Here is a 23,700-nt window from a genome sequence, read left to right as displayed (position 1 = left end):
AGAAAGGCTACAAAAAGAGCTCAAACAAGCTCAGCCAAACCAAAAACGGTGCCAGCAAGTGTCGAGGGCAATTCAGCGACCTCCGAAGCTGCCCTCATCCGCCCACGGCAAGGACGCCAGTCGGGTCCCCCCTCCGCTGCTCCTCCATGGAAAAGAAGGGCTCTTGCTTTCCATAAATAGGAGCTCTGACATTTGGCTGGCTAACATCATGCTCCCAGCGACTGGGGGGCTGAACGCGAGCCGCCTGCTAATTTCAGGCCTGGTTTTGATTAGCAGGGAAGAGTCGGGTTTGTTCCCCCTCCTTCCAGGGGCACTGGGAAACTGGAAACTGTGGGGGTGTTAAAGAAGCAGCCGTGCAGAGTCTGTCCCTGCAGCTTTGAAGCCGTGTCACCCCCTCAGGGATGCTGCCCCACCTGGACATCATCCCTTCCAGCTGCCCCCAAGCTCTCCAGGAGCCACCAGCAGAACAAGCTTGCCAGTGCTCAGCAGCTTCCCCTGATGCAGCCAAAGAACCCAAACTCCCCCCTGCCACGAAGCCCCTTGGTCAGCACATCCCAAAAGCAGTCCCCAAAGAAGGGGACAACTGTCTGGCCACACAGCTGCTGGCCTCCATGACAGCAGCCAGCAGCTGAGCCCAACTGCCAGCGCCGGGTGGCTGCCAGGGGGGATGGGGGGGTCCCTGGAGCTGGTCCCCTGGGAGGCTTTGATGGCATGAGGGGAACGTGAGGCTGGCTGGGGGGAGGCAGGGGACGTGGCCATACGGGGGACAGGTGGCTTCTAACTGACCAGGCAGCAGCTGAGGTGCCAGAGGGGTGGCTGGGCAAGAGTGGACAGTGAGTGGGAGCCAGACCCTTTGCATGTACACCCCAAACATATACACCCCGTAAATATATATATATATTCCCCAGATATATACAGCCCATAAATATGTATGTGTGTGTGTGTATATATATATATATATATACACTCTCCTTAAATATATGTATATCCCCCAAATACATACACCCCATAAATATATACACCCCAGTCATAAGATTTAAACCCGCAGTAACCAGCCGGCTGGCCGCGGCTCACCCACCCAGGCACCTGCCCATGCTTTGATGTGATGATGGAAAGAGCCGCCTAATCCCCTCGAAGCATCATCCCAGCAAGATGCCTCTCCCCGGGGCTCTCCCTGCATCCCTGTGGGTGACACATGCGTCCCCTTGCCTGTGCCCTTGCCCACGGGGACCCGATGAGTCCCCAAGGAGCTCCTGGCATGGGAGAGGAGGGAAAGAGAAGCGTCCCCGGGGAGGCAGCAGGCGCAGAGCATCACCGCACCGCATCGCCAAGACGTCAGGCAGCCGTCGGCGCAGGCACATGGCGGCGATAATGAAGTGTAGTATTTAGGCCATTAAAATTTAACTCCTTAAATTAAAAGGGTTATTCAAGCCTTTCCAACGGAGCCAAGGAGCACAGCGGCGGGCAGATGGGAGGCAGCGCCTGCCTGCAGTGTGGAGATGGGGACCACCCCCTGCTCGTTGCCACAGATGGAGCTGAGCTGCAGTGGGGCTACCAAGGGACCCAGTGGGCCACCCACAGCCCCTGCCGTGGGGACATGACCCTGCCCTGCTCCTAGCCTAAAGGACCCTTTGGCAAGATGATACCGGCCAAGGGAGGAGCCATAGAGGTCACCACAAGCTTTGCATCGCTGTGTCCCGCTGTGTCCCTGAGCTGTGCCCCAGCTGCACCCCATTAAGCACCACAGCCCCCTATGATCCAGTGGCCACCGAGTTGGTAACGCAGTAATGTCCATCGGTGGGGTGGGATGGGGTGGCTGTTATGGGGACAAGCTGAAAGCCTCAGGGCAGGGAGCTGCTGCGGGGCTGCGTGCCAGAGCCCAGGGGACGTCAGAGCAATGGGGCAGCTTCAGAGCCACTTCTCCAATTAAGGACAAGCCCCAGCATCCCTCCCAGCTCTCTTGCTTTGACAGCCCGATGCCTGGAAACCCGGCTAATCTAAACAACATAATTTCAGGGAGCTGTCGGAGCTCCCATCCCGCCCGCTTGCCCCTTTAACTGCTTCAGCCCTGTCCCCTGCCCCGTCCCCTGCCTCCTCCGTGAAGGAACGGGGTAACAGAGGGTCAGGGCAGCCCGATGCTTGCTCACAGGGGGTGAAAGTCTGGTTTTCCATCACATTTAAAAAAAAAAAAAGATGAAATTCAGCCCCACTGTGAATGGAGACACTGTCCCCTCTGCTGGCACCTGCAGGGAGCCCTGTGGGGAGAGTGCTGCTGGCCCCATCCCGCTGCCCAGCCACGCTGAGCACTGTCCTGCTGCATTCAGTTAAGCAGGTGCTTCTTCATTAAGCACCACTGATTTGCTTTATTAGCTCTGGGCAGACATGGGGCCCCAGCAGGGAGAGTATCATGTCTCGTCCCATTTCCAGCAACTGGGGACAGAGTCAGAGCTGGGGAAGGAGCGATGCTCGAAGGGGGTTTGCCCCGCTTGTTGCCTCACAGGGCCAGAGCACCACCTCTCCACAGCTGTGAGGAAGGCAGAGCCCCTCTGTCCTTCCTCCCCACCCTCCTCTTCCTCTGCTCCCTTTCTCTCTCCTCCCCAGGGCTTTCCACTGACCTTCCTTCCTGCCCTGGGCTCCCTGGGAGATGTCCTGGCTCAATCTGCCTGCCCGGGGGACCTGCAGTCCCCGTGATGCCCGTCCCCCTAAAATCCTCCTGCTGAGAAAAGCAGCATCCCCAGCCCAGTCCAGCAGCTGGAATCCTTTAGGAATCTGCAGAGAAAGCAGCCTCACAGATAAAATTAGGATGGAGGAGAGAGGGAGGAGAGAGCAGGGAAGGCAGCAGGGTGCTGTTCCCCCATCCTTCCCCACCACGGCAGCAAAGAAAATCCCAGACCTCCATTTTTCTCACTGTCTTTGCTGAATTGAGGCTTCAGAGCCGCTCCTCTGGGCAAGGGAAACCATGGCAACCCCGGCAGCTCTTTCAAAATTCATAGCGTTTAATATAAGGGATTGCAAAGGGTTTGGGAAGTTTAGGCGAAGTGGGGGTCCTTCTGCAGGAGGCAGAGGGACTCTCTGCCCCCCCATCTCCTCTCTCCCAGCCAGCCATTCCCATCTCAAAGCAAGCCTCTGCCGGTACGTTTCCCTAATGAGCTTGGGTCCTCATCAGGAGACAGAGAGGACCTGGTGGATCTGTCTCCTGGGGATGGGCTTGCAGGCACCAAGATGGAGTGAGATACATGGCAGAGCATCAGCATCTGCTGGATTGGGAAGCCAGCCAAGGAAAGCCCTGGAGAGCATGGACGAGTCCTTGGGAAGGGCAGCTCTGGAGCCAGGAGCCATCATGGACAACGTGAGCAAAAGCAGGAGTTCCTCCTCTTTCTTCATGTGGCTTTTGGACTCTTCTTCCATGTCCTGACATTCAGGCCCTGCTTTTTGAGATGTCGGCTCAGCCAGGAACAGCCAGGAGCGTTGGATCAAAGGGAATACATCAGCGGGAAGGGTGAGGGTGTTTCAGGGCCAGGTAGTTTAATGTGCGACAAAACCTGAACTTATCTTCAACCTTGCCAGCCCTGGTTTCTCCCGATGGTTACCAAGTTCCCCCAGGAAACTCAGTGAGAGCCACAGACCAGGGAGACGTGGATCTCTGAGGAAACGTGTGCATCTTGGGAAGCTGGAGACAAGCCCTGTGATGCCTTTGCTTGAGAAGGGAAAGGTGCAGAGTGTTTCACTGCAAACAAGAAGACCCTCCCACAGAGTGTCTGCTCAGCAGAAGCCGTCAGTGTGACAACTGCTGAAGGAGCCGTGGTGCCAGCTCAGCGCTGGGCTGGGGCCGTCTCAACTATAAGGCTCTCCCCTGGGATCCCCAGGTGCCCCCAGAGCAACCACGGGGTATCCCCGAGAGGAGCACGGTCCATCCTTTCCTGCAGCACAAACATACATCAGTATTTCAGATCAGCTTCAGCTGGTGAAACAGCATCTTGGTCCTGCAGAGCCTCAGCTCTTGGCTTCTGCTCCTCATGATGTTCCCCTTGGACACCAGACTGCTGAGATGTCCCTGTCCCAGCTGGCAGGATGGCTTCCTCATTGCCCACCAAAGCTGCGAGTCACCTCCTGGGCACCTCCACCACGTTCGTGAGGAACCTTGTTCCCACCCTGACCGTTGCTGCCTGGAAAACAGCACCCTTCAAAGAGGTCACCTTCAGTGTATAAAGCAGATCTCCAACACCTCCGGGCACTCATATCATCAGTGAAATACCCACAGCTCCATACCACACAGAAGGGGGAAACAGGACCGTATCAAGGAGAAGGAAGTGTTTCTTCTGAAGAAGTTTCTTCCTCTGATCATCTACAGCACAGAAGATGAACAATCACTAACATCCTTTGGGATGGACCAGAAGCTAAAAGATAATTAAATTCGGAAGTTTAATGGTCCACTCAGTCCAAGGCATTGCCCAACTCTTATGCATAACACAGATGAATGTGACAGCTCCTCCAAGGTGTAGCCCACTGGACACAGCACCAGCCTCCAGCTGCACAAGTCAGTGTGTCCCAGGAATTTCCTTGAGGAAACCTTATGACCCATGGATAAAGCTATCCTGTCTGCAAGTGTGCAGCCACTGAGGACCTGCAAAGTTTATGTAGGAACAGCTGAACATAGTCTGTGTAGGAACATCTGAGCATCTACAGGAGGCTCACCTGAAAAACAGGCAGCTCTCACCCTCTGAACCCTTCAGGAAAGTAAAAAATAACGCCTCGAGGCATTTCTTCTCCAACTTTTAAACCTGATGATGACTCGATGGCAAAATGGATGGCAAATGCAAGTCTCACCCTGGGTTCTTGGGGCACCAAGCCCCAGGCAGGAGGCACAGGCAGCAGTATGTGCCTGGCAGGGCTGAACGTCTGGCTCCACCACCACCTGCCTTCAAGAGCAGAAAGCCTGGCTCCAGCCCACCTCTCTGGCTGAGAGAAACGATGCACAATCAACCAAGTCCTCAAGAGCCTGACTCCAGAGGGGGATTTACACCAGGCAGCGACATTTTCAGGCAAGCATCCTTGCTTTTAAAGGGGAGGAAGGGCAGGGGCTGGCTGGGAGGGGGGGAATATGTGTAAAGCAGCAGCAGATCCTTCCTTTGAGACATACGCTTCCCTTTCAGGCTGACAGCTGTGGCCTAATTTTCAAGAAAACTGACAAGCGCCTTATTTTCCCCCCCTATAATTTCTCTTTGCTGCAAATAAAATAGGTTAAAGGAATGGGCGCAAAGCTGTGACAACAGGAGCTGGGAGAGGCTGATATGGTTCAGGGAGAGCACAGCTTGCAGAGAGATGGGAGCGTGGTCCCTTCATTAGCCCTTCCCCTTCCCTCCCCATTGCTTTGCTTTAAGATGAAGAAATAAAAGTGCTTTTGCTCCTGAAAGTATGGCTGAGAAGTAGGTTGCTGTTTTAGAGGCAGATAAGCCTTTGCATTCCCCCTGTAGGGAAGGCGAATTTGGCAGAAGATGGTCTCGCTGGGCATTCCTAGACCTCTGAAAGTGGAGGGACCAGCTCCGGGGTGAGGTATGGCAGGAATACACTGTGTATGTGAGGGTGAAGCTTTCCTGAAGGAAAGAAAAAATTGAACTGGAAGGGGATGGCAGTGTCCCATGGGTGGCAGCAGGCAGGACCTGTTGGCTCGGCTCAGGGATGAGTGTGCCCCCCGGGGTGGGAGCTGAACCCACCTCGTCTCGTCTGTCAACATCTTGACTCAGAGCTGCTGCTGACTTTTCCCTCACTTTGCTTGAGCAAACTGGCTGTATTTTGCTTGATCAGCTCAAATCCACATACAGACACAGGCGAGGCAGCGCTAGTTCTTGTGTGGCTCTGAGGAGAAGGGTCAGCAGGAGGAGTGGGCACACTCAGGCATGTCCTAGAGCTCAGGGAAGGAGCTGCCTGCGAGCAACACAGCGAGCTCAGTCACACTCTGGACTCAGGAGTGTCAGCTAAAAAAAATACCCCCACTTATGCTGTGGTTTAGATGCCTTAAATGTTATTTTGGCTTTACTGCCGGGCTTGCCTCTGCGCCAGACGCATCTTGCTGCCTTTCAGCATCACAAGGTGGATGCCGACGCCTGCCCTGCCGCGATCCCTGGAAGGATCCCAAGGTGGGCTGCAGCCTGAGGAGTCTTGCTCCCCCTCACCCTCCAAGGCCCACAGATGTGTGAGAGGAGAGCGGCTGGATGCTCCCTGCTGTGTCAGCACCCTAAGAGCACCCAATGCTACAAGGGGACCTGCTCCAGGCACAGCTGAGCACTGAGAGCAGCTCACGCACTGAAGGGAAGGAGTACCAAAGGGAAGAAGGACCTCCAGCCAGGGTGGCTTTTGCACAGCTCCATGCTTTCATCAGGGAGTTGAAGATGTCCCATCCCGGGACATCTTATCCCAGGACATCCTATCCTGGGAGCAGAGCGCCTGGCTGGACCCACTGGCAGGAGCTATGGAAGGCCTGCAGCTGGGGTGACTCTTCCTGGGGCAGAATCCAGCCTTGAGCATCTGCCTTTGATGGAAACCTGTGGCCAAGTGAGACTGTGGGAAGTGCTGGAGCATCCTCGCCCGCCTGCCACTTGTGCCCGCAATCGGTGGACAGCGTGTGACAAGGGAGGGCCGCACGACCGCCACCGGCGAGCAGCGATGGACTGCGAGATGCTCAAAAGCAGTCAGGAATGGAAAGAAATCCTTTGATGAGAGCAGCAGGAGGCAAAACACTCAGCCCTGACTTGATGTTTTTAATGGAGTGTGCCCTCTGCCTTGGGGATAATCCTGAGCAAGACCCCCTGTAAGAGAGTTGGGGGGGAAATGCCATTATTCAACCTCACCCAGACTCCCTGTCCTGGCTTCTCCCTCCATGGAGATGAATAAACTGAGATGTCACATTTGCAGAGCAAGAGAAGGAAAAGACACCAGAACACCCAAGCCCTGACCGGTGGGATCAGATGGGTTAATTTAGCAGCTAACAGCCAAAACCACCTCCCTTATCTGCACCTGACTGCCACCTCACCATGACGAGGGTTCTCACCCAATTGGCTAGGCAAGGAAAATTTGTGAGACACCTTGGAAGCTGTTGTGCTGAAGCCCTGCTCCAGGGAACACGATGGTTAGAAGCACGGGAGCTGCAGGCTCCTCTCCCCACTGCCAGCCCACCTTTTCCCACTTTCACAGCCTGCTTTTCCGGAGCACTCCTGCTGGGATCCCAGGGAAAGCACTGGCAGGGAGCAAATATCCTCCCCTGGGGACCTGCCCTTTGAAGGAACTTGGCCATTTTGGGAGGATTTTCCTCCCATACGCACACTTCCCCTTCCTCCCCCCCACCCTCTCGCTGACCCGAATTAGTCCCAGCCCACTCCGGCACTGCTGCTCACATGTGGTTCCCATTTTTCTACAGAAAAACCCAACAAATCCTTCCATGCAGCTCTGAATACAGCTGATCCCGGAGCAGCTTTGGTGGGTAGGACAGTGAGCTCGTTCCCAGGGGCTGGTCCTCTCCCAGCTCCCACGGCTCAGTGAAGGCATCTCCTGTCCTCTCGAGGGTCCAGCCCCAGAAGCAGGCTGGCAGGGGCTGACCAGTGTCCTCCATCGTAAAGGCCATCCTGCTGATGGCTCCCAGCACGCTGCAACTCTAGATCCAACCTCTAGCCTGGGGGAAATCAGGTTTTTCCCCTCCAGCTCCTGCTTCATGGGGCTGCAGAGGGTATCGAAGAGCCCAGTACAATGCCCCATCGTCTCAGTGAATTAAAACCTCATTAAGCATACGCTTCTTGGGCTTGTGGAGCCCACTGCATAATGTAAAATAGACAATTTGAGAGCTGGGGGGTTTTGGAGGAACAGTGGGGTTGCCGGTTCCCATCCCAAATTCACATCAAAGCCTGAGATGAGCTTGTGCCTGGCTGGGGCTGTGGGAGACAAGTAACAGCGGAGCCTGGATGTCCCCACACCACTGGAACACCACGCTGCATCTTCAACCATGGAGTTTCCCATGGCTGGGAGGAGGCAGAGCTGGGGAGAGGAGATTTGGGGAGCAGGCAGGGGTTAAAGGGAGGCACAGAGGAATGAGCCAGAGACGAGCGATGAGAAGCCCACAGACCTTGGTGCAGAGATGGGGATGCTTGCTGCCCTGCTCTACCACCCCACACCCGGCTGGGGGCTTAGGTGGGAAGGAGCCTCGCTTTCTGCTTTGCAAACGGGCAGAAAAAAAAAAAAATAAAAAGCTTTCTCTGGTTCCTCCTTTCTGCAAGGCACGAGGGGGGGATGGAGAGTGCACAGTTCATTAAAGCAGAAGGGCAGGCGGCCAGCGAGCATCCTGGCAGGCAGAGCACTGTATTTTCGCAGGCTCGCTGCCTCCCGACACAGAAGCTTCCCTTGTAGCACTCACAGCTGTTTGGATTTTACCCGAGTTCATATCACAGTTTATCAAAAGGGCTGCATTTTTTTTCCTTTTTTTTTTTTTTTTTTTTTGCACTTTGCTGAGTACAAGCTGAACGATTCCTGCAAAAACAAACGCAGGTTTTGTTCTGCAATGCAGCGGCCCAGAGGGTGGGAGAGAGGAAGAGGCAACAAGCGTCCCCCACAGCCCTGATTCACTTGCTGGTGGGGCAGAGGGATTCTCGGGGCACGGGTTCGGCAGTGGGAACTGGAGGGGGCACAGTGGCATGAGCAAACCCAAAGGAAGGAGGAGCCAAAGGGGATCCTGCATCCCAGCCCTGGGAGCCTCCAGCTCCTAGAGAGGTTATTGAGATGCTTGTCCAAGCAGGGTATGTGTCCAGGGGAGCTCAAGAGCATCCAGGCCTGGGAGAAAAGGAGGGTTTTGGTTAGTCCCAGCTCTTGAGCCTCCCCCGACGAGGAGTGGGTGATGGGCTGGGAGGTAGGACAGCGAGGCAAGAGGAAAGGATGAGGTTAAGGAAGGGGGGGAGGTGGAAGGGCAGGGGGACAGTAAATCACTGCAGGATGATCTTGGGGCTTCGGCATCCCCTTACCACCAAAGTAGACACCCACCAGCTCTGCACAGGATCCCCAGCATGTCCCTCACTATCCAAGCTGGTGGCTAAACCCCACCCCACTCCCTCCCCAGAGCCCTCCCCACCGGGATGCTGGTGGGCCGCCCTTCCCTTCCCACCCCCCGAGACAGAGAGCAGGGCTCTGGGAATGCTGGGCAGGCCGAGCAAAAAGCGATTTAACATGCTCCTCACTGCCTGCCTGCCAAGAGCATCAGATGTCTGTGCTTCACAGGACATGCCGGCCCTCTATCCCCCTCCTCTCTCCAATTCCACATCCCAGTTAGCAGGTTCAAGCCCACTTTGCTTATTTTCCCCTATTTTTTGGGGAGAAAGGGACATTGCATGGTCAGCCCCAGCCTCTCTCAGAGGCAGAAAGGTCCCTTGCTTGCCCAAAAAGAGGGGCCCAGCCATCCCAGCCCCAGGCCAAGGGCATCACTATAAAGGCCTTCAATGCACCCAATGTGACATGCTGGTGTTTGTTCCCAGCTCTGCCCTCTTCATTATCCAGTTCTCCACTGGCATCATCCAGACAGGACTTTGAGACCTCAAGGAAAAGGCAGGATTGCCAGCCAGGTGAACTCTTCTCATCTGCAGAAGCCATAAACCCACAGCCCCATCATGAGACTTGGGATTTTCCAGCTCCCCAGCTAATGTCATAAATTGGCCAAATAACCTTATCTGCTCCAGCCTATGTCTTCCAGAGTGGATGGAGAACCAGTCCACCCTCCTGGCCACCCCCCATGGGTTCAGGCATCCCCCCAAAAGCCAAGGACCAACTCCAGTCAACCAACCAGCTGGGTGCATCATGCGGGAGGCAGCTGAAAAGTCACCCCAGGACCCTTTCCACGCAGCATAACCCAGAAAAACGCCCCGTGAGAAGGTGCTAGGCAGTGGGGAGGTTTATTCAATGGCTCTATAAAACAAGCTGAGACAATCCCTGTGCGCAGGCCCCTGCCTGGGGAGCAAAGCGCTGACTCAGGCATCCTATCGCGCCCCAGGGTGCCGCTGCTCAGCGAGAAAATGGCCTCCCTGGGCTTAAAAGTTAAGCCCTGCATTTCAAAGCATCCACACACAACGCACACTGGGGTGTCTCCAGCCACTTGAGCACATCTTGTACCCTGGAGGGTTCATTTGCAGTCCTGGCAAGGTACATCAGCCACGAAGCCAGCTGCTTTGGTGCTAGGCTCAGTTTAGCAAGCTAAACCGGCTCCCAGAGCTCAGACAGACCCTGGGGACAGCGCAGGGGCTACATAACTGGCCTGGGGAGGGACGAGATGGAAGAAGATGGCTCCTTCCAAGGGTTGCAAAGCTGCTAGGGCAGCCAGCCCTGTCCTCAAACCACACTCTGAGCAGCAACACTGACATCCATGGGGTAGGGCTTAGCCTTTGATTTAATCTCCCCATCCGATAGTGCTGGTACCAACAAAGCAGCGTTAAATCCAGCCTGTAAATCCCAGTGCGGGCTGAAAACCTCGGTGCTGCTCTGCTGCCCGCCTCCTGACTGGCCGAGCAGCTTTCCCTCCGCAGGGTCCTTGCCCGGAGGATGGCCGTGCCGCTCCAAGTAGCCATGTGATGCTTTGGAAGCTCGTCTGCATTTTTCTGCTGCTCCAAGCCATCGTCGGGAGGCCAGCAGCTGAATGTGAATGTTTGCTTCTTGCTTAAGGGCTCCGTTGAATCCAAAATGGCCACGTGCCAGCTAGGGCAGATAGCTCCTAATTAGTGAGAAGGCTGGAAGGTCTTGGGTCTGCTCATCAAGGTGAGAGGTAACACTGAGTGGGGGTTGATGCTCCTGGCTCTGACGGCCCTTTGGGAGCCACCTTTGAGTGCAAACATGCCTGGCTTGAGATGAGAACGCAGCGCTTTGAATTCTGAGTTTTGAAGGTGGAATAACTTTTCTGGCTTCCAGCCTAAAAAAAGTCACAAGTGACAGTGAGAGACATTGACCCCCAAAGAAAACCCTTGTCTGATGCAATGCAGAAAATTGATTCCAAGCCAAAAAAAAAAAAATAAATCCTTGGAAGAGACCATGAGAGCAGGTTTGTCACCTCTCCAGTTCCTCAGCAGGGAGGGGTGAAAAGTACGAGACTCTGGGTGATTCGTATCACTGGAGCCCCCTCGGCACATCCCTTCACAAAGAGGGTCCCTCATCCAGGTGTTCATGAGGTATCTAAGCAGCTTTGAAGAGCCTTGAAGAGCTTTTTCCTGGATGCTGCCCTTCCCTTCTCCTCCTGACGAGGCTCAGCTCAGCGTGAGCTGTGCCATGGCCGTAGGCTCTTCCGTCCACGAGGTCCCCTTGGGTGTTGGCAGGGATGAGGTATCACACCATGGTTTGATCTGGTGGTGCTGTGCTGGATCCCACGGGGGAAGGCAGCAGACCAAGAAGGGCACCTCTTGGATGCACCAGCAGCACTGGCAGATGGACCACGTGCCAGTGCTGTGTTATCCCCCAGCCTGCTGGTCCCAGGCAAGGGAGAAGAAATCTGGATTCTTCCTTATGAACAACAGAAGCTTTTGGAGCTGTTTGCCTGTTATTTTAAAGGCAGTTTGTGTTTCCATTTAGCTCCACCCTGTCTTCTCTAGCAAATCATGAGATACCCAGCTCAGGACCGGGGTCACTGATGGCGAGACCACTCATCACAGTCCCCACCTCTGCCCAGGAGGGCTGTGGGTGCTTCTCCCACCTGTTTCCCAACGGTGGGCAGGCACCAGTGCAGCTCTGCACACCTTGGGGACCACAGGTCCCTACAGAGCAAGAGATGGTCCCACCGCCACAGGCTCCTGCAGAGATTGCTGCTCAAACCACATTCCTGTCCTCAAGCACATGACGTACCATAGCCTCTGCCTCCAGGACTCCGAGGACATACCAGGAGAGAGACTAAAGTCCTTTTGGAGTCAGCAATCAGATATAAACAAGCTTGAGTTGGGTTAGAAATAAACTACCTTTAACTGTAGACCCTCTGCCTGACCTCACGGACCTTTGAACTTGCCCACTGGTAATGTGACAGTGAAAACTGCTGCACTGTGCTTTAGCAGAAATCCTGTCCTCTGTTTCCCTTTCACCTGAACACTCATCCTTCAGCTGGAAATTATTGCCTAAACTTAACAAGTCTGTTTTCCTTCCCTCCTTTGTTGTTCCTGGGCTGGACAGCAGCAGAAAGGGGCAGTGGTGGTCCCGGAGGAGAGGGGAAGATGATGGGTACAAAGGGAGCAAAGGGCTTGTACCAGCAATGGGGGACGACAATGCTTCAGCACACGCTGTCCTGGTCCCTCAGGCATCCCCCTCGTGCCCTCCAGCCCAGGATGAAACATCACCAGCATCTCCCAAGTCTAACATGAGACTGGCTTCTCACCCCACTGTGCAAAACAGCTGAGCTGGCTTGTGGACAGGGGAGGGATGTAATGTGGGAACGCACATACGGCTTCAATTTGAAAAGCAGCTAAAAATAGCACCACGAAGCTCCCACGTTTGCTGGGTCTCTCCAGCAAGAAATCAATCTTTTCTGAAGAGTCCTGTAAAAGTTTTCCTCCTCTATTCCCACCTTGCTTTTCCAGGAGGCAACAAAGATGTAGTTAACTTCAACCACCATCAGTAGGTTTCAGAGTTAATCACTAGTACCTGAGGGCATGGCTCACCCCTCCCAGAACCACCGCTTTGGCTCCAGACCTGCATCTACCCCACGTGAGCCACAACGTGACTTGACAAAGGACAGAGTAATTTTTTTTTTTTTTCCGCTTTACCGGATTTTTGGGGGCATGAGTCACCATAAAAAGCCCTGGCTTGTGGAGCTGCTGCGAGCTGGTCCCACCGCACTGCTGCCTGGCTGCTGGGAAAGCTGGCCCCACCAGCCAAGGCTCATCCTGCCAGAGCCTGAGGGAAAAAACTGAGGTGGCCATGATATGGGAGAGCTTTTAAATGGGACCCTGCCCAGGTGCGCTATTGCTCTAATTGCTCTGCTCCCTTAACGAGGAATAGGGCAGCTTCCCCTGCCAAGGGCTGCTCAAAGCAGGGGCTGTGCTGACCAGGGAGAAGAGAGGGGACACTACAAGTGAGATATTGTCTCTGCCCTACTCTTAGATCCCCATATGATTAAACCCAACATTTCTAGACTCCTTTCAGAAGCAAAAGAAGGTCAGATCTTTTGAGGGGGGAAATGTAATGTATTACATTAAAATTTAATGTAAGAGAGGGGAGACCTCTGAAATCCTTGCCCTGCAGCCCAAGCAGCAGCTGCAACCCTGCTCTGCCCACATTTCATCATTTTTGCAACCTGCCATGCTTTGCCTTGACGTTCATCGCTCACAGGATGAAACCAGTGGCAACTTTTCAGTGTGTTCTTGGGCTGCCCAAAGACTTGGGCACAAAGCGCTGCCCACACAGGTACGACTCAACACCCAACTCAGCTTAGCAGATTTCAGAGCTCTGAATGCTTTATTTTCCAACTGCAGTGATGGGATCCCCCACCAGTACCTCATGCACCCCTCTGCCTTCAGAGAGGCAGCTCTCTTCTCCCATGGGACCATAGTCTGGGATTCATGCTCTCCCCACATTCATTTTGACGCCACCTCCCTGAAAGCAAGGGAGGAGAACCCAGGGTCCTGCTCCTTCCTCCCACCAACCTCCTCACTGATTTCTCCACCTCACCCTGACTGTTAAACCCATTATTTCCCAGCGAGCCAAGGAATTGGTGTCCCTTGCCCCAGATTTCATTGCATTAAGGTCAATGTCCTGCCAGCTGCCATGACGCTTGGCCTTCCAGCCTCCACCTCTGCTCCTTAAAAAGCCAAAGCAAAACCTATCAACTCTGAGCATCAAAACACATGGCTTTGGGGAACAAGGCTTTTGCTGGGCGAGCATCTCACTGAGCAGGGCGGAGGCATTCACTTGATTTGGCATCCCGAGTGCAAGCCTGTCTTCATGCTCTGGCTGGTCTAGTTGTTTCTTAACGAAACGGGCTCTGACAATGCTATTTAATAAGGAGCTACTTTGCCTCCAGGGATGGGAGTGAGAAATACAGTGCCTCAACATGTGAAAGCCAAGTCCCGTTTGCTCTGAAACCATCTGCTGGCAAGCGAGGGAGGCTTGCAGAAATGGGTTTGGCTCTTACGGAGCTTGGTGCTTGGGCTGCTCGACCCAGTCATCCCCATCCTACCCTGCCTGGGGGGTGCTTGGGGGCTTCGGTGAGGCTGGTGAGGTGCTCTGACCTGATGATGAAGGCTCCTCTGGTCTCCAGGAGTTTCCGTTCACTGCTGAAGCGCTTGAGCAGGTTGATCATGAACTTGTAGAAGTAGGAGTTCATGGTGGGTGTGGAGGGCGAGCACTCCAAGCCTTTCATACCTGGGGAGGCAGGGGAAGAGGAGACAAAATCAGAGCAGTCGGGGCCCTTCTGCCAAATCAGTCTCAATCAGAGAGCAGACATCCAAAATACGGTCGCAGAACTTGGCAGAGGGCTGGGGCATGAAAAAAAGCTTTCCAAGCTTCGTATAAACCGCATCTGCTTGGTCCAAGCAGAGCCAGTTCTGCCACAGCTCTCTCCATCCCATGAGAAAGAGTCTTGTGATGGCCCCAGCCCTTGAAGCAGCACATGGGGGTGAAATGAGCTTTTTTGGGAGATCATCCCAGAGCCATTTGGCTTCAGTAGCTGATAGAAGAAGGGGTGCCCGAGGCTCTAGATCAATAGGCAATCCTGTCTCCTCGGATACAGTGTACACTCATTCCAAAACCCAGACTGCTGGTGAACTGAAGAGCCTTTAATCCAGCCCCACATGCCACAGATGCCCCGAGCCCAGCACACAGGCACGTAGTGGCAGACACACACGTTCAGCCTCGAGGCATGGCACAGCCACCAGCTTACGCTCAGAGATGTGATTTCCCCTGAGCAGGAGTTACTTGGTGCAACGTTGTCACATACAGCATGCCCCAGGGCCAGCATGAAGTACTGGTCAAACCACAGCAGAGCTCCAGCTCAGAGACTGTACCAAAAAATGGGTTTTTCCTTTGCTCTCTTTTTTGCAAAAACCCTTTATAAAAAAACAAGCTGAAAGTTAGGGAAGGGAGCCTGGCACAAAGGAGCAGTGGTCTCTCCAGCATGGAGCATCCCTGCTCCCGGAGCACCTGCTGGGTTGGGGCACAAACCCGCTTGCTGCTTCTGCAGCAGCTGTGGTTTCTGCCCAGAAGGCAAACAAGGCTTCATTTTCATGCAGCAGCTATCACAGATCACACTTACAAGTCTCAAAGGCAGAAGATTATGGGTAATGAGAGTGGCCAGACTCTCTGAGCAAGGAGGCTGCAGGAAGTGCCCTGGCTGGAGGGAAAGGTGAGTGTGTGAAAGCAGAGGAGAGATTGTGTGCTCAGGAGAGCCTAGATGTGCTCTCACACACCCAGACCCAATGCACTTCCAGAATGCAAGACTCTTCCGTGCTTTCTCCTTAGGCACTTCACCTGGAAGATTTCTAGCAGTACAGGGAAGGGATGCTCTGCATCCTCCTGTCATGCAGGGTACCTGGAGCTGGCAAGCCTCTGTTCCCAGCCTCTGCCAAGTGGCCAGCAGCCCCCTGCGCACCTCCCAGGGCCATAAACTTACTCTTGATGGGCCCCTATTGCTTGTTTAACAGAAAATGGTGCTCCAGGTTGAAAGGTGAATGGGCTGCTGCCATGGCACTCACTTGTTAAGACGTCCTAACTTTGTCTGAGACTATTTGCAGGGTGGGTAGCCAGAGAGGCTGGCAAAGGGGCATCTCCCAGCCCAGGGTACACAGAGAACATTAGAAAAAATACCCCTTCAAACCCACAAGTGCAGGGAGCTGGCAGGTGAAGATTGCTTTTCCCACAGCAAAACTGCAGGGGAGATGGTTTATTTAGCAGGACAATGCTCAAAGCAAATGTTTATAGAGAGAGGGTTTAAAGGCAACTTTGCAACAAGGGGAGCCCTCTCCCTTATTTTCTTCTAAGGAAAGACCACGTCTGACTGCGGTAAGGAGGGAAGCTGACACACATGAGTGCCCCAGGGTAATTCCCCCCATCCTGAGAACAGCCACTATTTCCATCAGATTGCTGAAGGAAACCCGAAGAGTTTGATTTATGTATGTTTTCTGCTTCTACCGAAACTCAGCAGAGCATGGAGCAGCCAATTAAAGATGCAATCAAGCCGCCAAAGCCCAGGAAAGCTGATGGAAAAGCCACAGGGCTGCTTTCCACCCTGCCTGTCCCAGTGATACCGAGCAGCTTCCCCGGGTTTGGATTTAACATCCAAGAGAACAAACACAGCCAAAGGAAAAAGGAAAATTAAATATGAGGTCATCTGCACCAGAACGTGGTGTCTCCTCCCCACTGGAGTCGCATGCTCACCCCGCCTTGGTACACCCGAAACCTCAAACCAGGCTTTAAAGCAGGCATCTCCCAGAGCACAAGTGTTTGCTATAGCATCATGTTTCCCTTCAGCTGTGGGGAAGATGATCTGGGCAAAAAAAATAGGATCTAGCTGAGCCGATGCGCTTGAAAACAAAGGTGCATTTGTTCTAAGGCAGGGAGTAGCTGGTGTGAAAATACAGCCGTGCCCCACGTGTCATCACTACAGCTGCTCAGCACCACTCAGAAGCAGGTTGAGCAGAGGCACAGTCCAGACATGGAGCAGCTCTGCTTTCCCACTGTGCCTGCCTGTGGCTCAGCCTCGCAACTCCCAGCCTGTACCACCAGCAGAGCCTCAAAAGCAAGCACTGGTTTTCTTTCTGGTACCAAGGGTGGATGAAGAGCAGATGAAAACTGTCTTTCAAAGCTGCAAAAGTGATATTTTCTGTCTGTTTTGTCAGCAGTGCCAAAGCACCCAAACTGGAGCTGCGTTGCAAACCCAAGAGCAAGCAGCAGGCAGGACATCACCCCTTCATCCCCACCAGCTAGTAACGCCCCAACATTGTCACTTGTCCAGGGGAAGGTCTGATCTTGAAGTTTCTCCCCTCTTAAGGCCCCCAAAATCGTCTCTCTGACCCCTCACAGCATCAAGGGCAGCACTGTTGCCAGGGTTGGTCTCCCTCGGCAGCAGCACAGGCAGCAGCTCCTGCCCAGAGCTCCAGCGTTGTGCCTTACCGCTGCCTTGCACGCCTTCCAGGGACAGCCCAAACCCTTACATATCCTAAAACACATCCCCGGGAAAAAACAGGAGGATGCAGCATCTTTCTGACTCCCTGAAAGACCCAGTGCTCCTGTTGCTGGGGTGCTAGCAGCACCGTGCCCAGGGGATGAGTCTCTTTACCCAAGTAACCAGCACCAGGACAAGGAGCAATGGCCTCAAGCTGCGCCAGAGCACGGTCAGACTGGCTCTGAGGAAGGATTTCTTTGCAGAAGGGGCTGTTGGGCGTTGGAATGGGCTGCCCAGGGCAGGGGGGAGTCCCCATCCCTGGAGGGGTTGAAGAGTCGGGCTGTGGTGGAGTTGGGAACGGTCAGGGTGAGATTCATGGTTGGACTGGAGGAGCTTCGAGGTCTTTTCCAATCGAGATGATTCTGGGATTCTGTGACAAAGCCTAGGAGCTGTGTGGCTGGGAATGCCGGTGCAAGACAGACCAGCCAGAAGCACCCTCAGATCTGTGCTCCCGAGGTGGTGCAGCACCTCCTGCATCTCAGCCTGGAGACTCGTAAGGACCTGCTGCGTTAGCTGAGAATCCAAAAGCCATAACTGCCTCGGAGATGAGGTCCTGGCTGCAATCTGCAGGAAAATCAACCACCAGTCTTCAGTCCTGCCACCTTCTTCCACAGACTCGCTCCTGAACTTCCAGCCTCCTGCCCAGTCTGCAGAAAGCCGGACAGTGGATCAGGGAGCTGGGAGCAAGGAGGGACCAGGACTCAGAGACATCAAAAACAAGTCTTAGCCCTGTTTTTTTTTAGGAGAGCAAAGTGTGATGTGATGGTCTGCATAACCCAGGGAAATTCTTCATCATCCTTTGCCTCTTGGAGCATTGAGACCAAACTCAAAAGGGATAATTTCTCCATCCCTTGTCTGCCTGGCACCCAGCAGCTAAGTCTATGTGTCCTTAAGGATGGTTTCCACCATGCTGTGCCTGCCAGAGCAGTCTTGCCAGTGCTCTCCAGGGGTAACGCTGAGGGTGAGAAATCAGTGTGGAGGGGTCTCCCAGGCTGTAAAAGGCTCAATCAAATCTCAGCTGGAATTTAAAAGGTCAATACTTCTTCCAAGCAGGCAAAAAATTTCTGTTGCAAATCCTCCCAATCCTCCAAACGTCCTATTTGCTCTGTGTTCGCAGGATGCCTAGGAAGCGGCTGGCACCTTGTTTGCCATCATGCAGCCCTTCCCAGCGTAGCCCAGAGCTCAGCTCGCCGCCCCATGGGTTACAGCTCAGCACAGCAGCATCCCTGGCTCGACAGAACCGTAGGAGCAGCTTGTCAAGTGTTTCTACGAAGCACGAGAGACAAGCAGAGAGAAGTGTTATGAAAACTGTGGCTTAATTAATTGAAGCTTGCACCTCTCCCCCTTTCCCCAAAGCGAGACTTTGCAGATTTGTAACCTGCCAGATAGGCTGTTAACGCACCCGGCGCGGGGCTGGTGGCACGTCACGGCTCTGCTGCCTTTTTTTTAACTGGCATGGGGGAAGAAGCTGGAATAAAGATCCTTGCTCAGAGGAATGATGAAACTCAGCCTAGATATCAGCTATAATAGGAACAAATGGGAATTTTGGGCTCACGGGAACATCAGAGTGTTGAAACAAGAGCCAGTAGAAACAGCCTGCAAAAGGCATGTGAAAATTGCAGCTCCATGGCAGAAACACATCTGCACCATCCATCCAGCCTGGACCCCTCACAATGACTACAGCAACCTCCTGCATCCCAGGATGTCGGTCTAACAAAGCTCATCCCAAGGATTTGCAGCCCAGCGTAGAACCAGGGACAGGAGTGGGCTTCTTGGATCATCTAAGCCAGCACAAGCATCTCTCCCCCCCTCCATGGGTTCTAGCTCAAGCTGCGCATGGCAAACGCCTGCTGAAAACCCCAGTCACCCCCAAGTGCTCACCGGCGGTTCATGCTGTTCCCATCACTTGCGTGGCCACGCCATAAATCAACCCAGACAGGCAATTAGGGATCTATATTAAGGCCCTTATAAATATATATTGCATAGCAGCCTGGAACATTTGGGCCATCTGGCTGCTTGATGGGCTGAGCCGTCTCGAGACCTACAGTACCCAAGGTGTCCCCAAATTGCTCCGAGGGGGCCTGGCAGACTCTGACAAGAACTTGGCTTTTCTACCTCGGCCGCAAAGTGCCGAACTTCACCCTGCCATAAAACGCAACTTCCACTAATTTACTGTAATTGTTTTCCAACTGGCCTTAATTAAAACCGGTGTGGACTTGCTTAACTCCATTTAAACCAAATTTAAATAAGATTGGACCAGAATTGATTCCTTTCTGAAGCAAGCTAAAGCTGGGTAAGCTGTTTAAAGAGTATCCACAAGGGTATTTGCAGCGGTTTAGCTAAAATGATTTACTGCAATCCCTAATTGAAGCAATTTCAGCTTGGATACAGAGAGGGCAAGCTAAGAGCTGGCGAGGCTGAGCATCCTTCCCACCCGAGTGCCTTCCCCAGGGCATCACATTTCCAGCTCAGCCCGGAGAAGGATCTTCCTCAGCTCCTCCCGGAGCAGTCGGGATAAACCCGGCAGCAGCCGGAGCCAGTCCGTGAGCCTTCAATCCGCGCGAGGTGAGGATCGAGCGCCGGCAGCGTGGGAGTCGGTACTGCCAGATGGTGCTCGGCGAAACCCTGGGCGACGACGTGGGAATCTGTGCTGCGTCTCCCCCCCAGCAGCCTTCCCCAGGATGTTTTGAATTTTAGCTTTTGCAAACATGGGGTGGCGAAACCTCGCAGAGCGGGATAAAAATAGAGTTGTAAAAAAGGCAAATCCTCCCCCCTCCTCCAAAAATCCAGCGCAGGGCGTAGCTGGAAACAGATGCAAACGTGTCGGCAGCTCAGCTGAGCTCTCCCTTCTCCAGAGCGCAGGATGCTGCTGAGGAAATAAACCCACCAAAATTACAGATGACACAGCCATGGGCTGTGCTTAGCCTGCTTTCGCAGGGCGGCCTGGGCACACAGATGCCATTCCCCTTTCTACCTGGTTAAAGAGCCATGGGTTTGCGATTTAGAATCTTGACAGAAAAGGGGTCCCCAGATAGGCCAGGGTATGTATTTTGATGCCAAATTAAGCTTTTGCTGCACTGATCCTCTGTACACCACTGCTCCCACACAGGGCCCGTGCTTGTGCCTGCCTCGAAGGAGGGCAGCAGGCAACGATAACGCTGATGGGTTTCCTAGGAAGGTTAGCAGCCCACTGCTGCCTCATTTTTCTTTGTTAAGCTAAATCAATAAGCAAAAATGCAGCAGAGTTATACCTCAGACAATATACAAGAAAAGAAAATACCCAGCAGAGCTGCAAAAATGGGAGCAGTTAAGCTTTGTGCTGAGTTTAGAGTGGGCTGAGGCTACTGCATGGATAGGTGAAGCACATGGAAGATAACCTGCAAGCAGGAGTGAGCAGCAATGGGCTTTGCCGGGGCATTTCTGCACCAATATTAATTTTGCCAGCTTAATTGTTTTCATCTCATTCCTCACCCCTTCAAATTCCTTGCAACATCTTGGGGAAACTGAGGCAGTTACTGTAAAGTAACTACATTGGGGGTGCTTGGCTAGGAGTGACCTTATCCACACCAACAACTTCTCCCATATCAGCCCCTACAGACCAGTAATCCCATTTTTTATTCAGGAATCCCCAACCTTTCTGGCCAGCCATGTGCTGTAACCATCTCAGGAGGGATCGATACCTGAAGCCATGCCAGGTGAGTTACAGCTGCAGTCTGGATGGTCTCTCCTGGGGTCTTCCACAGCATCCCAGCACTGCCATTGCAGAGGATCCAGGAAAAGAAACAAATCACTCTTTCCTTTGAATTCCCCTCCTCTCCAAGAGGCAGAAGAGCATTTTTAATAGCCAACCCTTCTGAACAACTCCATGTCAGTAGGGAAGGAGATGGCAGAGCCACTGACCATCAGGAACCAGAGCGTTTTGCTCAGAGCACTCAGGAGCGACAAGTCTCTCCTCTCATGCTGCCTGGCTCCTCCACTCCCTGCTGTCACACTCCTGATCCTGTGGAAGCTGTTGGAAACTGGCTCCATCAAGAGCAAGTTGTCCATGGTGTGATGTCGGCTGTCTCCTTGCCTTTTCTGGAGAGGATGAGTATAGAGGAGTTTCACTTTTAACCTCCCCTACCATTGGAAATGCCAGTTTAGTAAATCTGAGCCATCTGACAAGGGGTCACCTTTTCCTTCCTACCTTTCACAGACCCCCCACACCCTACAGACTTGCCCGGTGTTTTCAGAGGCTGCCCTAACGTCTTCCAGACCATCTGGAGGTGGGACCTTGTCCCTCCTCTGCAGATCTGTGCAGATCTACCACCTCTGCAGATCTGTGATTACACAAATGAAGTGTTAACATAAAAGGAGTGGTTTGGCTCACTGAGAACAAAAATCCCTCAGAAAGATGTCGACAGGAAATACCTACCACAGAACATCTCAAGTTTGGTCCAGGCTCTGGAGCTCTGAATATTCTCCAGTGGGGATGCAGCAAGTCTGAACTCAACAGACTGTGTGTCTCGGGGATTTTTAGCAGCCTCCTCGGGAGTAATCCACTGACTCCTGGGATATCCATGGACTGCTGGTGGAAACCAATGACCTCAGGCATGTTAGTGCACTCGTGAATGGAGTCAGCCTCATGGTAAACATCCTATAGTGTGAGGTGCTCAGAGGGTATGTCACTGGCCCCACCATCTCCGGCAGGAAGCCAGGCAGGAGAGACCAGACCGAGCTGGAGAGGAAAGTGCCTCCAGCGAAACAAAGGGTCATAACCACTTCTCCTTACAAAGCTGCGGAGAAAGGAAGGAAGAGATGCGTGCAAGAGCTACCCTGTACGAGGTGGCGGATGGTATCAGCATCCTTTTGGAGGGGGCTTTCTCCTCCCATGCAAAGCAGAACTGGAGACTAGGCTGGAGGGCTTGGACGCATGCTATCATAGAATGGTTTGGCTGGAAGGGAACTTTACAGGTCATCTAGTCCAATGCTCCCACAATGAACAGGGACATCTTCAACTCAATCAGGTTGCTCAAAGCCCCGTCCACCCTGACCTTGAATATTCCCAGGGATGGGGCATCTACCACCTCTCTGGGTAACCTGCTCCAGTGTTTCACCATCCTCATCGTAAAAAATTTCTTCCTTATATCTAGCTTGAATCTGCCCTCTTTTAGTTTAAAACCATCACTCCTTGTCCTATCACAACAGGCCCTACTAAAAAGTCTGTCCCCATCTTTCTTACAAGCCCCCCTGAAATACTGAAAGGCCACGGTAAGATCTCCCCAGAGTCTTCCCTTCTTCAGACTGAACAACCCCAACTCTCCCAGCCTGTCCTCACAGGAGAGGTGTTTCATCCCTCTGATCATTTTTGTGTCCCTCCTCTGGACCCACTCCAGCAGGCCCATGTCCTTCTTGTGCTGAGGACCCCAGAGCTGGACACAGCACTGCAGGGGGGGGTCTCATCAGAGAGGAGTAGAGGGGCAGGATCATTCCCCTTGACCTGTTGGCCTTGGTGACAACCACTCTTGGATCATCTACTGCTTGCCCCAACTTCTACAGGGTTGGCAAAACACTCCCAAAGCAAAGCAGGCAGCTGGATTCCCATTATAGAAACCAGATGGGCATTTGCACCATCAACCCAATGACTGGGAACCTTGGGCACAGCCCTGCACACCTTGTCCCTGAAAAGTGGGCAGAAAGTAACTAAGGAGAGGTTCTTGGAGGTCAGCACCCAGCCACCCTCTCCCAGGGCAGCTGGAGGAGGCTGGGAGGAGAGCTGTCGGGTCTCCTAGGCGGTGCTGAGCTGGGCTGGCCCCAGCTCATTGTGTTTGGAGAAGGCGTCGAGGGCAGCTGACCTTACGTAACTGGAGAACAAAGCGGCTAAATAAAAACTGGAGCTGGGAACGAGCTGCGGAAGTGGGACACGGCTTTCCTGACTAATCAACCAGCATCTGAAGGAAACCGAACTCAATGGCAGGGAAACAACTGCATAAACACATCCCGAGGGAAGAAAGGGAGTGAGAGGAAGCGAGGGGAAGACCACAGGGGCACTGGCCCCTTCCACCTCCCCTCCTGCCCTTGCTGCTCAGGTGGCAAAGCCCGGAGTGCCAAGATGGAGAGCACTGCATGGAAACTTGCTGCGAGCTCAAGGATTTTAAGGGGCGTCCATGTTTGTTGACCTGCAAAGCCACCAATTGCACACTCGGATGGGCCTCAGAGGTAGGAGAGGACCAGACCTGAGATGGCTCAGCAGCTCTCCTCCCACTGTCAGCTCCGATGGCATCTCAGTCTAAAGTGTGATGAAGGGAATGGATAGATGGAACTCCGGGGAGAAGCGCTGGTACCCTGCAGCCTCCCCTCCAGTGGTGAACACCATCTTACTGCTAATAAAGCACTGTCTGAGCCAAGGTGTGCTAGCCAGGCAGGTGTACTTGGGGAACACTCCCATACATGCCAGTACAAAACCAGTGACCCCAGAAAGGGGTACACTCTCTCTTTGGTGCCAGCACCTTGTGGTTTTCACCTGGGAAGGGCTGTACTCACAAACACACCAGCCTGCACGGCAG

At 53.5% G+C, this 23,700-nt stretch overlaps 1 protein-coding gene across 2 annotated transcripts in view; it reads right to left on the bottom strand.

Annotated features, from left to right (window-relative positions):
• VAC14 (VAC14 component of PIKFYVE complex) overlaps positions 1-23,700 on the bottom strand; it is a 66,209-nt gene that overhangs the window by 8,485 nt on the left and 34,024 nt on the right. For both annotated transcript variants that reach the window (XR_012634184.1, XM_074913061.1), the window contains exon 14: positions 14,226-14,358. Coding sequence is in view for 1 of the 2 variants with exons in the window: in XM_074913061.1 (XP_074769162.1) it covers positions 14,226-14,358 (133 nt within the window). In the remaining variant the exon portion in view is untranslated. The remainder of the gene's footprint in view (positions 1-14,225; positions 14,359-23,700) is intronic.

This window comes from Athene noctua, chromosome 9 (assembly GCF_965140245.1).
Source record: "Athene noctua chromosome 9, bAthNoc1.hap1.1, whole genome shotgun sequence".
NCBI classification, from domain to species: domain Eukaryota; kingdom Metazoa; phylum Chordata; class Aves; order Strigiformes; family Strigidae; genus Athene; species Athene noctua.
This window is presented reverse-complemented; position numbering and strand designations above follow the sequence as displayed.